The sequence below is a fragment of the Lottia gigantea genome (genome assembly GCF_000327385.1).
Source record: "Lottia gigantea unplaced genomic scaffold LOTGIsca_94, whole genome shotgun sequence".
NCBI lineage: Eukaryota > Metazoa > Mollusca > Gastropoda > Lottiidae > Lottia > Lottia gigantea.
In genome coordinates this window covers 975,112-988,868 of record NW_008711065.1, presented here as the reverse complement: position 1 = coordinate 988,868, position 13,757 = coordinate 975,112, and the positions used below count along the sequence as shown (strand labels likewise).

Sequence of the window (13,757 nt, the reverse complement as noted above, 5' to 3'; positions counted from 1 at the left end):
TATTAGTCAGCTTATTTCCCCGTTACTAGATTTCTCCGTGTTCTTTTACTTCCAGATAACTCGGTTAATTGATCTTCAGGAATTCTTGTTATTTAATTCCAATTAACTCAGATCTCATCTCAGGCTGCCGACATGTGTTCCTGATATTAAATCCTCATCAGGGACATTGGTTAGGAATTGGTGTTAATTTTTAAATATCAATTCTTCAGGTTTATCAACACTGATAGTTTGGAAAGAAGGGCCAGCTTTCTCCAATATAAACATTTTTATGATTTACTAAATAAGGCTGACTATGGTTGACTTAAGATGCTCTCACACTATAGTGATTACCAGTTGTGTATGGTGTATGAAAGTGGTTATGAGTTCTGAACACAACTCACCACTCACAATTCAGTTCATTCGAAACTTAGAACAAGTATTCTGATTAGCACCCATTCACCAATTGGTTAACATTACAGTGTTAGGGCCCCTTTATATCATATTGTGATATATTAAGTATGTTTAAAGCCGGCTTTAAGCTACCTTTCGTGTGTTTTGCAAATTGCCGAAGCGTTACGGTTCGGGAACATAAACCTCTTTTTTTGCAATCGGCAATTTATCGGGGGCCAACCGAAAACTAGCTTAAAGCTGGCTTTCACATAACCAGTGGAAACGCAAAAATCCAGCTTTATCTTGTTCGGCAATAGGGGGTGTACTGCATGGTCTTTCCGGTCTATTGTATTTCTTACTGGTCTAAACAGTAGTCTTGTACATCATGAGTTGTCAATAATGTGAGACTATGTGATCAAGTCTAAAATTGTCTGGGAACTAGTTAAACTCAGTGTGAATGCAACGGGTTTAGCAATAAAGCTGGCTGTAAGCTTTATAATTCTCAGTGGAAACATGGTTATTAATGCTTAATATCGAGATATCAACTTGAACCAATATCTCCCAGCCCTGCTGCTGGGTTACTGCGGAGACATGTTCAACAATTGCAGAATTTCTAGTGTTTCAACAAGCCCACCTACCCAGTGTATAATACATTAGCTTTAGTTTGATGACAGTACCGGTTTGAGAAATGAGATTCTGATATTTCTGGGTTTCTATGGATTAAAAATGTCCTACAAATTCTGTATTTCAGAAAGAGAATGATTTTTCAGTGTTTAATCAAATCCACCAACCAGGCATATAATACAATAGCTTTAATATAATTCTACTGAATTACTGTGGAGAAAACATGTCCTACAAAGGGAAGATTTCCGAGCAGCATGAAGAAATTGATTACACTAAAAGACACTAGTGGTCTAAGACACGGAAACTTGTTTCCTCGCTGAAATCCTGTTTTGACTACAAAATCCAATCAATCTGATTGAAATACACACAGGATATTTTATTGAGTGTTTTTTCTGAGAGGAACTCCACTTCCCATCTTTAATCTGACAAAGTTATTTTGCTTCATACTTTAGATTATAATATTCAACCAATCAAATGGTCTGTTACACATGGATCTGTATAGTTTAACAATTTGTAGATGTACGCAAACTTTTGATACCATTGAGCAAAAATAAAATGATTTGAAAAAGATTTTATCAGATTATGGTTGGCAAGCGTAGTAGACCAGAAAACAAAATACAGAGCAATTCATCCAGAAAACAAAATACAGAGCAATACATCCAGAAAACAAAATACAGAGCAATACATCCAGAAAACAAAATACAGAGCAAAAAAAAAATGATTTTATCAGGTTATGGTTGGCAAGTATAGTAGACCAGAAAACAAAATACAAAGCAATTCATCCAGAAAACAAAATACAGAGCAATACATCCAGCAAACAAAACTCAGCAAAGAAAGAGTCTATGTGTCTCATACTAGTAGGATAATCAAAAGATAACTAGGTATAATAATACACTGGTAGGTGGGCTTGAAAGTCCAAAACAGATCAAACAAGAACATCCTTCAAAACACTGGAAAAATAAAAGTTGATGGAAAACTATCAAATCTGACCAACCAGACCAAAAAGATAAACATATTAACTTGATCAATACTGATATAATAAACCACCAACTACTTACTGTCCATCGTATATACTATCACTATACTAGTTAACCTTATTCAACTAATACTAGATGACAGTCAGTTATCGTTTTTTTCTAGTACAATGGACTCGCGTTTAACCAGTTGAGGATAATTCGGAAACTCTGATATCCACATGCTTTTTACTGGGGATGGAATATTCATTATGTATAACTATCAGTTAATCCCATGATCCTGTTCCTGTTTCCATACTGCTGTGTTCGGCAACCAATTATCAAATTTTATAGAAATTGGTATTTTCAATCAGTATTTCAATCTGGTTCCCAGCTTAGCAGTCCATCAGTTTTACCTGCTACAGTGAAACATGGTAGAAATTGGTAATAAATTCGAACAGATTGAGGAGACAATGAAAACAAGCTGAAGTTATTAATCAAATCAATAAACCACTCGGTATAAACAAGCACTTGTTGTTATTTCTCTAGAGTAAGAATCTATATTGCCTATATACTATACAATAACAGATTCTTAATGATTAAACTGCTATCTGTGGTATAACTGCTATGAGACTGTCAAATGTATTTGGTTTATAACAGTACTTGTCAAACTCAGTGAGATCATTTCTACCCAGAAGAGTTCTTCCAAATCTATTCCTTCCCAAAATAAATCAGTCATCTTGAAACGTAGTTCACTTGAAAAATGTATTCAAGATTAAGCATGAGTGGATATAAAATTATACACCACATATCAAGATAGCTCAAAGTAACCCTTAGGTCGATTGTTCGGCCTCGATTTTTTGTATGTCCCGTGCGATGGTGCCACTTTCAGTTTTCACATTTCCTGTTTGGTCCAACAATTTCTCCCCATTTCCCCATAGTCAATAATTCCATGATCTCAATGCCTCCCCTGTTGAGAAGCTCTACAGTAAGCCATTCTGTATAATCATACCAGTCTGGTTTGATTGCTGTTGTAAAGGCACCAAATCGATTATGTCATGAACTAATAAATCAACCTCTTTTTGTTTCCTTCCTACATTGTGTTAGATTGAGATGAGAACAGTATTTTCAAAAAAGCACTGGCCTAGGTCATGGAGTTGGAAACCAAATCAAAGGAATGTGTGTAATAGAGCAGTAAGTGTAAGGTGTCCTAGGCAGGATATGCTTACTCTTATAGACAACTGATACCACTTTTCATTATGAAATACTTACTCACTTATAATTGATATATACTTCCTCATGTGGTAGATTTGTGCCAGATAGGGTATGCTTGCTCTTCTAGACACCTGATACCACTTTTGAAATACTTACTCATTTATAATTGATATACTTCCTCACATAAAAAGTTCACTTGCTGCCTATAAAATGACGTACAGTGAATATCAATATCAATAAACTATAGGCTAGAATATTCCTGATTGTTATCAATTAATTTCTACTTACTACGTCCTCGTATCTGACCGATTATTTTATAATATTATAGATTGACCTACTATTCTACTTACTGCATAAACAAACTTGTTGCCTTTACTGGTCCAATTAGAAAAAAACAGGCAAGACAGAACATCCCTGCAGGATTGACAGTGGTACACTTCAACCTACTGTTTCACTGCGTAAATAATCTTGTTGCTTTTACAATTCTTCTCAGACACAACTGGAAAATGAAGATCCCTGCAGGATTGATCATGGCACATTTCGACCTACTATTTCATTTCCTATACAATCTTGTTGCCTTTAATGGTCCAATCAGACAAAACTGTCAAGTGTAAAATGATAAAATACAACTCTATGAACATCCTGACCTATGATTTCTGTGAGTGCAAACAAGCTACAGTTGGGTCAAGAATGGACGACCAAGGCATCTCTCAGAAATATTTGCTCCTTCCTGTTAAAATATTTTGACCAGTGATATTACAATAAAATTCTTGAAGTGTATGAAAATACTTATTTCTAAAATCTTTTTCTACCATTCAGATCACAACAGTGTGTCTTGAATCTTAATAGAACTGCCAAATCAAAGGATGAATAAAAAAAATCTTCAACAAAATACAACCTCAGGCCTATTGGTTCTCATGGTTTGGACTTGATGGTAGTCTATAGTGCAGATCTTAATAGTCATATCTTTAACATTTTTATAATAGAATTTTTATTATCATTATGTCAACACAAATTTTCATAATATCCATCACCAGGACAGCTGACAGAATTTGAAATTGAATGTACCAACAAACTAGGAAACTCACTTACAAGAATATTCTAGCCTATAATGATCAATGACTTGCTAAAATAATATCAAATGAACGCTAAACTCAGTCATAATTTAGCCATTAAGCGTTCGAAAATACCAAATGAAATTTAATCAATGATTAAACAGATGACCAGGGATAATCACCTTTCGAAATACGTGCCGAAATTTCTAAAATGAAAATGAGGGAAGGTAAACTAGACTAGAAACTAGCAACTAGAGCATGGGGATGTCAGCAACCTCACTGAACAGAAGTGTGAAGTCTATAATGAGAATATTCTACGCTATGAAAGGATCCAAGACTTACTAAAACATATAATTGGTGCATACATGAAAATAAAGACAGTAACCAACATCTACCATGGACATGAAAATAAAAATTAGAGATGGGAATGTGACTTTGTTAGTTAACGACACAGAACTGAGAAGTTAATAAGAAGAATATTCTCGCCTATGAAAGGATCCATGTTTTGCTTACAGTATATTAAATAAATGGTAAAATGGAATTGATAACCTGAAAGTGAGGAAACAGTGAACTACCTCTAATATCCACTAGGAACTAAAACTGCGGAAGGGGTGTCAACAACCTCACTGAACAGGAGAGAGAAGCCAATAACAAGAATATTCTAGAATATTAAAGGATCATGGCTTGCTGAATTAGAATGGGTAAACTGAAAGAAAACAGTGACGTACCTCTACTATCCACTAGGAACTACAAACTACAACTAGAGCTGGTATGATGGGATGTCAACTGACAGTAGAAGTTTCTATTGGTTCTCTATATTACACTAGCAGATATTGATTATACTATTCTCTCATATCTACAGATCTGGACTGCCACATTGCCACATTGAAAACCAACGTACTAACAATCCAAACCACAAAATAATACCCGAAATCCAAAATAACAGTTTGGCAATTAGGGCTGCAACGATTCTTGATATTATTATTTGATACACTAGACGATACTCATTCAATGATATGATTTATATTTATAAGGAAGGAGGATTCATGGAAGAAATTTTTTAAAATTTTAACAACAAGAAATTGTGAAAGAAAATTCTCAGTTTTTGAAGTCAGAAAGTATTATTACAAATTTTGATGTGAAAAAATTATACTTAAAAAAATATAATCTTGACACAATTTCTGATATACACGAAGATTCTGTGTCAATAGTTATTATTAATTAACTAATAAATGAATTGTTGCAGCCCTATTGGTTATCATATATGATTATCACAGGATAGGATAGGATAGGATAGGATAGGATAGGATAGGATAGGATAGGATAGGATAGGATAGGATAGGATAGGATAGGATAGGATAGGATAGGATAGGATGCATGATGTGATAAGATAGGACAGGACAGGAACAGGACAGGGTAGAAGATGTGATATATTATAGGATATAGGATATGATATGATGATAGGATAGCATAGGATAGCATAGCATAGCATAGCATAGAGAAACATAGGATAGAATAGCATAGGAAAACATAGGATAGCATAGTATAACATATGACTCTCATTACTATTATGGTAAAAGCTTAATAAATGAAGGTGCAAGAGAAATAATTGGAATCTCTTTTATAATATAATGATATATTTCATATGTGTAATCTAAATGACTTAAGCTCATCTCATGCTGGTGACATATGTTTCGGACACGCATACCTCATCAGGCCAACCAGCCAGAAATGTTTCTATAGATTACTACACTAGACAATAGAGGTTAATTGTAAACCTCACAAGAACACGTGTTACATCATCAAATATACATATAGAAGGTTCTGTTGTAACTAAACACTCCCTAGGGGATAATTAAACGGGTTTCTCCGCCAGAAAAACAGACAAAAATTATCTCAGTCACTTTTATAATTATTCCAACATTTACTGGTTTTAGGTTTGGTAATAAAAACAGTTTGATTAATCAGTCAATTCATTTTGGGTATCGTCAATCATGTCACGATACGATACATATTGCGATATGGGGTAATGGGATAAAAATTAACATTTTATCATCTAAGTTTTTATATATATTAATTTATAATTTTATAACTGTGATATTTGGTAATATAGTTGATAGAAGTAGTTAGCGTCCACTGTCTTATAAATAGTTTCTATATATATTAATTTATAACTTTATAACTGTGATATTTGGTAATATAGTTGATAGAAGTGGTTAGCGTCCACTGTCTTATAAAAAGTTTCTATATATATTAATTTATAACTTTATAACTGTGATATTTGGTAATATAGTTGATAGAAGTGGTTAATGTCCACTGTCTTATAAAAAGTTTCTATATATATTAATTTATAACTTTATAACTGTGATATTTGGTAATATAGTTGATAGAAGTAGTTAGCGTCCACTGTCTTATAAAAAGTTTCTATATATATTAATTTATAACTTTATAACTGTGATATTTGGTAATATAGTTGATAGAAGTGGTTAGCGTCCACTGTCTTATAAAAAGTTTCTATATATATTAATTTATAACTTTATAACTGTGATATTTGGTAATATAGTTGATAGAAGTGGTTAATGTCCACTGTCTTATAAAAAGTTTCTATATATATTAATTTATAACTTTATAACTGTGATGCCATCAATTCACCGATATATTGTGCCAGCATTAGAATGAATGTAGTTGTAACTAATTCTACGGTTGTTCATTGGTTCACTAGAATAATAATATATTGGAGTAATAGTTTGTTAAAATACAAATCTATTGTTTGAGCAAAGTAAAAAGCTTTTTGAATTTTTTTCCCATTATTTTTTAGAGAATTGGAAAAGCAACCACAAAATAGTACTGTTAGTCTTAGAATGTGTTTGTGTTGATAAAAATATAAGAATTAAGCACACATCATGTCTTCAAGATTTGTTTTTACAGAGGACAATTTTCAGCCAAAACTTTTGACTTTTTTGGGTTGAAATTTCTAGAAGGGAAATGTGTCTCTTTTCAATGTAAACTTACAAAAACTTTATCAACACAAAGACATTCTAAGACTAACAATACTGATACTCCAATTCTCTTAAAAAAAATTCAAAAAACTTTTTGATTTACTAAGACAATAGTATACAATGAGGGAAATTTTTCTGAATTTTTGTAACTCAACTTGAATAGGTAACATTTGATTTTTGAAACGAAATATTTCACATTTCACATACAGTCATCACCTAAAAACTTTACCCTTCTTTAAAACTGGTTAGTGAACCAATTCTTCAACTACCTGATTACTAAACTAACAAAATGTTACTATTCAACCACCTTCATTGTTCTCATTATTATTGTACGATTAGAACGACATATAGAAGCGAGGAGCACATATAACAAAAACACAAGACATATTATGGAATATAACACACTTCTTTAATAAGGTTGGGCATAGAAGTGTGTTATATTCCATAATATTGTCTTGTGTTTACTCATTATTATTGCTTATTGTTGTTATAACTTACCATTGAATAATATTCCTTGCCATTATCCCCCTAAAATATCTTATACATGTATTATATTTTCATTGAATAAATCATGTTTTTGACTATGTATCTAATGATTTTCCTTTTCATTTACCATATCAAAATTCCTCAGTTTCACCAGTAAAAAATGTTTATTATGATTTCCATGGTTATTAATGTTCCTGTTGGAACCAGTATTCTTCTTCTATATTTCAGATTAGAGAGATTCTCGATTTTCATTTCAAATATTCTATATTATTATTAAAACCAAATGCAAAGGATTCTCTCTTCACTGGTGGTTATGACTACATACCTGTGCCTGTGTTTTCGCAACATTACTTAACCGCAATGTTACAACCAAAATCCCCTAATCTCTTATTTCTTGTCTGGAATTTTAATAGCTACTTGCACCGTGGCAAAGCCAAAGGGGGTCAGAAGGAGCAGCCCCCCCCCACCCTTGCAGATCCAAAAGCAAATTTTTGGGACAAAAATCTCACAACTTGTTAGAAATTGGGCAATCTCAGATATTTTGTTGACCCTCCCACCCCCCTCAAACATAAACCTGGCTCCACCAGTGTACTTAATGCAACTTTACACTTTAAGTTGAGTAAACCAATTCTACAACTATTTCTAAACACCAAACTGTATGGCTGTATGTTGCTCTAATTTTAGTTAGAAATTTTAATAGCTACTTTAAGTTTATTACTTACTTCAACTTTAATAGGCTACACTTTATAGTTAGTGAACCAATTCTACCACCAATCTGACATCAAGTAACAATATAACTGTGTATGTTAAACTGGAAAACCATTTGCTCTTATTATACCCTGGGTTGTTGTCACTTATACCTTATAAGGTGTAAATATTCTAAAACTATGTTTATCAGTCATATTGGTGTGTTATTATTAGCTACATACTAATACATAGTGTTACTTTTATATTCTTAGTCTCGATTATCCAACAAATGGTTCTCTGCTAAGGTTTTTTATATTGCTTGACAATCGTGTCTTAATTATTGAAATTTTGTCATAAAATTACTCCTATTGTTATTTTCAATATATTTTTATGTACTTGGTTTCCCGAATTCCATCAATGAATTTGAGGAAAAGCGGAAGTGGAGATGTTTAGGTATTTTAGAAGAATTTGCAGAACAGATAAAACAAAATATGCCAGAAATAACTTCCGGCGCACGAAGTCCACACAAAATAAAACCGGAAGTACTTTAATTAGATTTCCTATTGATGAAAATTTACCGCTACAACACACGTGTTTTTATCCTTTTTACCTCAAAAATCCCCGTTCCCTTGATATGCAGACATGAATGGGTCCGGAAAAACACAAGCTAACGGTAACGAAATCTCGAAGAGAACGGAAAAAGTGTGTATTCTCGACGCAGGTGCTCAGTATGGCAAAGTTATTGACCGACGAGTCAGAGAGCTCAAAGTCGAATCGGAGATTTTACCCTTGGATACCCCAGCTTTTGAGATTAAGGATAGTGGTTACAAGGCCATCATAATTTCTGGAGGTCCAACATCAGTGAATGATGAAGATGCCCCTCGGTATGACCCTGAGATATTTACTCAGGGAATCCCAGTCCTGGGGATCTGTTTCGGGTATCACATGCTGAATAAACGATTTGGGGGAACAATCGCCAAGAAGGATGTTCGAGAAGATGGTCAGTTTGATATTACAGTTGATCCGAAATGTCAGTTATTTCGAGGACTTGATAAAACACAGACTGTTCTTCTGACACATGGTGACAGTATTGACAAGCTAGCGAACGGTTTCGAAGTCGTGGCAGAATCAGGAAATCTAACTGCTGGTATAGCCAACGAAAAAATGAAACTCTATGGAGTTCAGTTTCACCCGGAGGTTGATCTCTCTGAGAACGGTATTAAAATGATTTCGCATTTCTTATTCGATATAGCAGGTTGTCATGGTTACTACACTATGAAATCGCGGGAGGAGGCGTGTGTCGATTACATTGTTAAAGTTGTCGGAGATCATAAAGTTTTGATGCTGCTCAGCGGAGGCGTAGACTCCACGGTCTGCGCTGCCCTGCTACATAAAGCTTTAAAGAAAGACCAAGTTATTGCTGTTCATATAGATAATGGTTTCATGAGGAAGAACGAAAGCCGCCAGGTCGAAGAGTCGTTGTCGAGTATCGGACTGAAAGTGAAAGTAGTACGTGCTGCTCATACTTTTTACACTGCTACTACTACCATCCCAGTTGACAAACAAAATAACGCTATTAAACGTAGGACTAGTACCTTGAATACGACCTTTGACCCAGAGGAAAAGCGGAAAATTATTGGTGACACTTTCATGACTGTTGCAAACGATGTGATTCTGGAAATGAATTTAAAACCAGAGGATGTATTCCTAGGTCAAGGAACGTTACGTCCCGACCTGATAGAAAGTGCCTCGAGTCTCGTCAGTTGTAAAGCTGATGCTATCAAAACCCATCATAATGATACGGATATCGTACGAGAGTTAAGGAAACAAGGCAGAGTTGTCGAACCGCTCAAAGATTTTCATAAAGATGAGGTCCGAGCCATTGGTCACGATTTGGGATTACCGTCTACATTAGTTCAGAGACATCCCTTCCCAGGTCCAGGACTGGCTATAAGAATTCTGTGTGCTGATGAACCATACATAGGGAAAGATTTCACTGAAACCAATCTACTCCTAAAAGTTATTGTGGACTATGCTAGTGTTTCGAAATCGTCCCAGGCCTGGCTGGACTTAATAAATAGGTGTATATCCCAGTCTGAGCAAGACGTTCTGGCCAAAATTACTGCTACTAATTCGATATGTGCCACGTTATTACCTATTAAGACAGTTGGTGTTCAGGGAGACAGACGAACGTACAGCTACGTTGCTGCTTTGTCATCAGATCAGGACCCAGTATGGCCAGATCTAATCATTATTGCGAAATTAATCCCTAAAATTTGTCACGGAATAAACCGTATTGTGTATGCATTTGGAGAGAGTGTAAAACATCCTGTACATTGTATTACGCCGACTTGTCTCACAGAGGGCGTTCTCAGTACCCTGCGTCAGGCAGATTACCTGGCAACTAAGACATTACATGACGCCAAATATATGTCAAACATCAGCCAAATGCCTATAGTGATTATACCAGTTCATTTCGATCGTCCACCATTGTCTCACTCCCCCTCTTGTCAACGTTCGATTGTTATTCGCACATTTATCACACATGATTTTATGACAGGAATACCTGCCACCCCTGATAAACAGCTCCCCAAGGAGGTCGTGAATAGAATGGTAAAAGAGATTGAAACAATTCCAGGCATTTCTCGTGTCCTATATGATTTGACAGCCAAGCCTCCTGGTACTACAGAATGGGAATAGTTTTATTTGATTAAAGGGACAGCTTCACCGTCCGTTTGACCAGACATACCTTTGTCTTAGAAACAAGAACTTTTGAGAAAAGCTAATCCGTAATAGTATTCACATCTCGACGCGAACTTTGAGCCTTGAAATCCACGTGTGTCCAGAATTATCCCTGTTTTAAAGTTAAAAAGACAACTTGACATTTCTTGAAACTGCCATATATCGAAAAAGACTTCTATATAGGAAAAGAAATCCTCGTTTGAGATAATTTTGAAGGCATTATGTGATTTCCTTTACATCTGTATTACTTCTGAAGACTATTTACATATATTCAAAACCCAAATCAATGACCAGAAAATGGTGAAACTGTCCGTTTACTAAAGTTCATCTATTTTACACTACTGATACAAATTCCATTGTAAATTTCATTAAGTCCCAAAAATTGTTGTGATTATTACTGAGAGTAATTTGGAAAAAGTTTGTGATGGAATTCACTCTAGAAAATCATTACCTCAGTATCTGTGGAAATTTAGTTAATTTTATCAGCAGCTTCCATACAATTAATTAATTGTCTTGGGTAAATTGAAGTTTAAAAAGGAATTCACTCTGTAATTATTGCTTTAATAATACTATGAAGAATATCGTTATTTATGATAGAATATCAAAATTAATTTAACTAGCAGATCCCAAACAATATATTAATTCAGATTGTCTGGGTAATTTTTACTGCCAAGTCGCATTTGAATTCTGTCATAGGACTAATGTTCCCACTAACATAATTTTTTTTTTTACAAAATTGCATTTATAAATGAGAAATGAGAGATTAAGTTAAAAGTGCATTGAAAACAATTTTAATTGTGTGACATTCTCCCCACCCCTCTCTAGTTAATTCCAGGAATGCATTCTGAAACATATGCATTTTAAACCTAGAGATTATTTTGTTGTAATGTAGATAAACTTGTTACTAAGTCACAAAATTGTAAGTTTTACCAGAAAAATAAAGTAGTGTTTTCTTCAAGGCCTGAGTTAATGTGGGGGGGAAATATCAGGCATCTCCAAGAGATTAATCCTATCATCCAAGAATACAGGAAGGGACATAACCACTGTTTATAAACTTTTTAAATAAATTTTGTTGTTATATATAATGTATATTCTGGTAAGGTTAAGATTTTAATGTGATGGAATGATTATTGTATATGAATTGTCCGAAACCTACATTACACAATAACAAAGTGACAAAATGTGAAATTATTTTTTGAGTTTTGTCAAAAATAGTGCTTGACCAATCAGATAAAAAGAAAGAAATCCAAGATGTAAATATAAGTTTGCCAGTTACTGGTGGGTAAAGCAAACATACATGTGTGCATTTTAGTTCAATTCTAAACATAACGGGGTGGTAGTATTTAATTTTGGGGTACTTATTTGGTAATGTTAAAGAGATACTTCCTCTGAGAATGGACGTAAAATTAAACTTCTCAAACTTAGCCAATAAGAGTGTATTCATCAGTGGACTTACCTGGTGTCATTACTATACAACAGAATACTTGTATAATCTGATAATCCTTAACACAACATAATTTCTATTAGTATGTAGTATGTAGAATAATACTTAGTTTATATTGGTTGGTGATGGATTCTGGTGTATAGTAATGGCACTAGATAGGTCCAAAGATAAACAAAAAAAGACTCTTATTGGTCAACTTCGGGGATTTTAATTGGATGATCATTCTAAGAGATTAGGGTGGTTGTAAGAGATAGTATTCCATTGAGCACAATACAATTCTCACTTTAAAAGAGTTTCAACTACTGTATAACCTACCTTTTAAAAACTGAAATTGTCATGTTTAATGTTTGGAATTTGACCTGTGTAATGGCTCGGTTATCGTGTATAATTAATTGTATTTATGAGGTTTTTATGTAAACAATATTAGCTGTAATTAATATGTTGATTAAAATGCATTTATTTGTTTCATCTCCTTGTTTTATAACTGGCTTAAAATAGATTATCCCAGATCTCTGTAATATAGCCCTACCCCTAGGGCCCCAAGGGCATGTGTCTGAACCTGATTAAAAAATCCATATCTCTGTGCAGCTATAATTAAATAGTGGCTTTCCATCTGCTGAAGGAGTTGATAGGGGGGCAGGGGGGTCAATGAAATGCCAAGGAGGTCACAGCATGAGGCACAATGATAAAAAGATTAAAACTGAATGAGGGGCAATGCCATCTGAACCACCTTTCTAGGCCTCCCCTAGAAATACCACTGTACAGGTTTACTTATTATGAGGTAGCTCTTCAAATCTGGCCTTGCCCCTAACCTTTCCATATCACTACTGAAGGAATGGGTTTGGACAGATTTGTCTAGCTATATGTGAGGAATCAATTTGAAACAAAAAAAGTGCAGTCAACTGTCCTGGCAAAATTTCCCTCATTGTACACTGTCTTCATTAGCCCATTAGGAACAGAATTGTTGACGTTAAACTTCATTTCTTATCTGCTAAACTAGCTCATCCTACAGAGAAGCATCTTGATTTTTAGTATTTCAGTAATTTATTTTATTGAGCCCACTGGTATATATCATCTCATATATCTTCCCTCATAAAACTTTTAATATTCATGGTCCATTCATTCATTGATCTAAGATATATCTATTAATTATGGAAAGCAGGCATATTCCAATAAGATCTGC

General features: G+C 34.2%; 1 protein-coding gene across 1 annotated transcript; it reads left to right on the top strand.

The window, feature by feature from the left end:
• Positions 1–8,972: 8,972 nt before the first annotated feature.
• On the top strand, positions 8,973–11,088 carry LOTGIDRAFT_223436 (hypothetical protein; the record flags this gene model as incomplete). Its single annotated transcript, XM_009068825.1, has 1 exon — positions 8,973–11,088. The coding sequence occupies exon 1, from the start codon at positions 9,031–9,033 to the stop codon at positions 11,086–11,088; it is 2,058 nt and encodes a 685-aa protein (XP_009067073.1). The 5' UTR covers positions 8,973–9,030.
• Between the last annotated feature and the right edge of the window lie 2,669 nt (positions 11,089–13,757).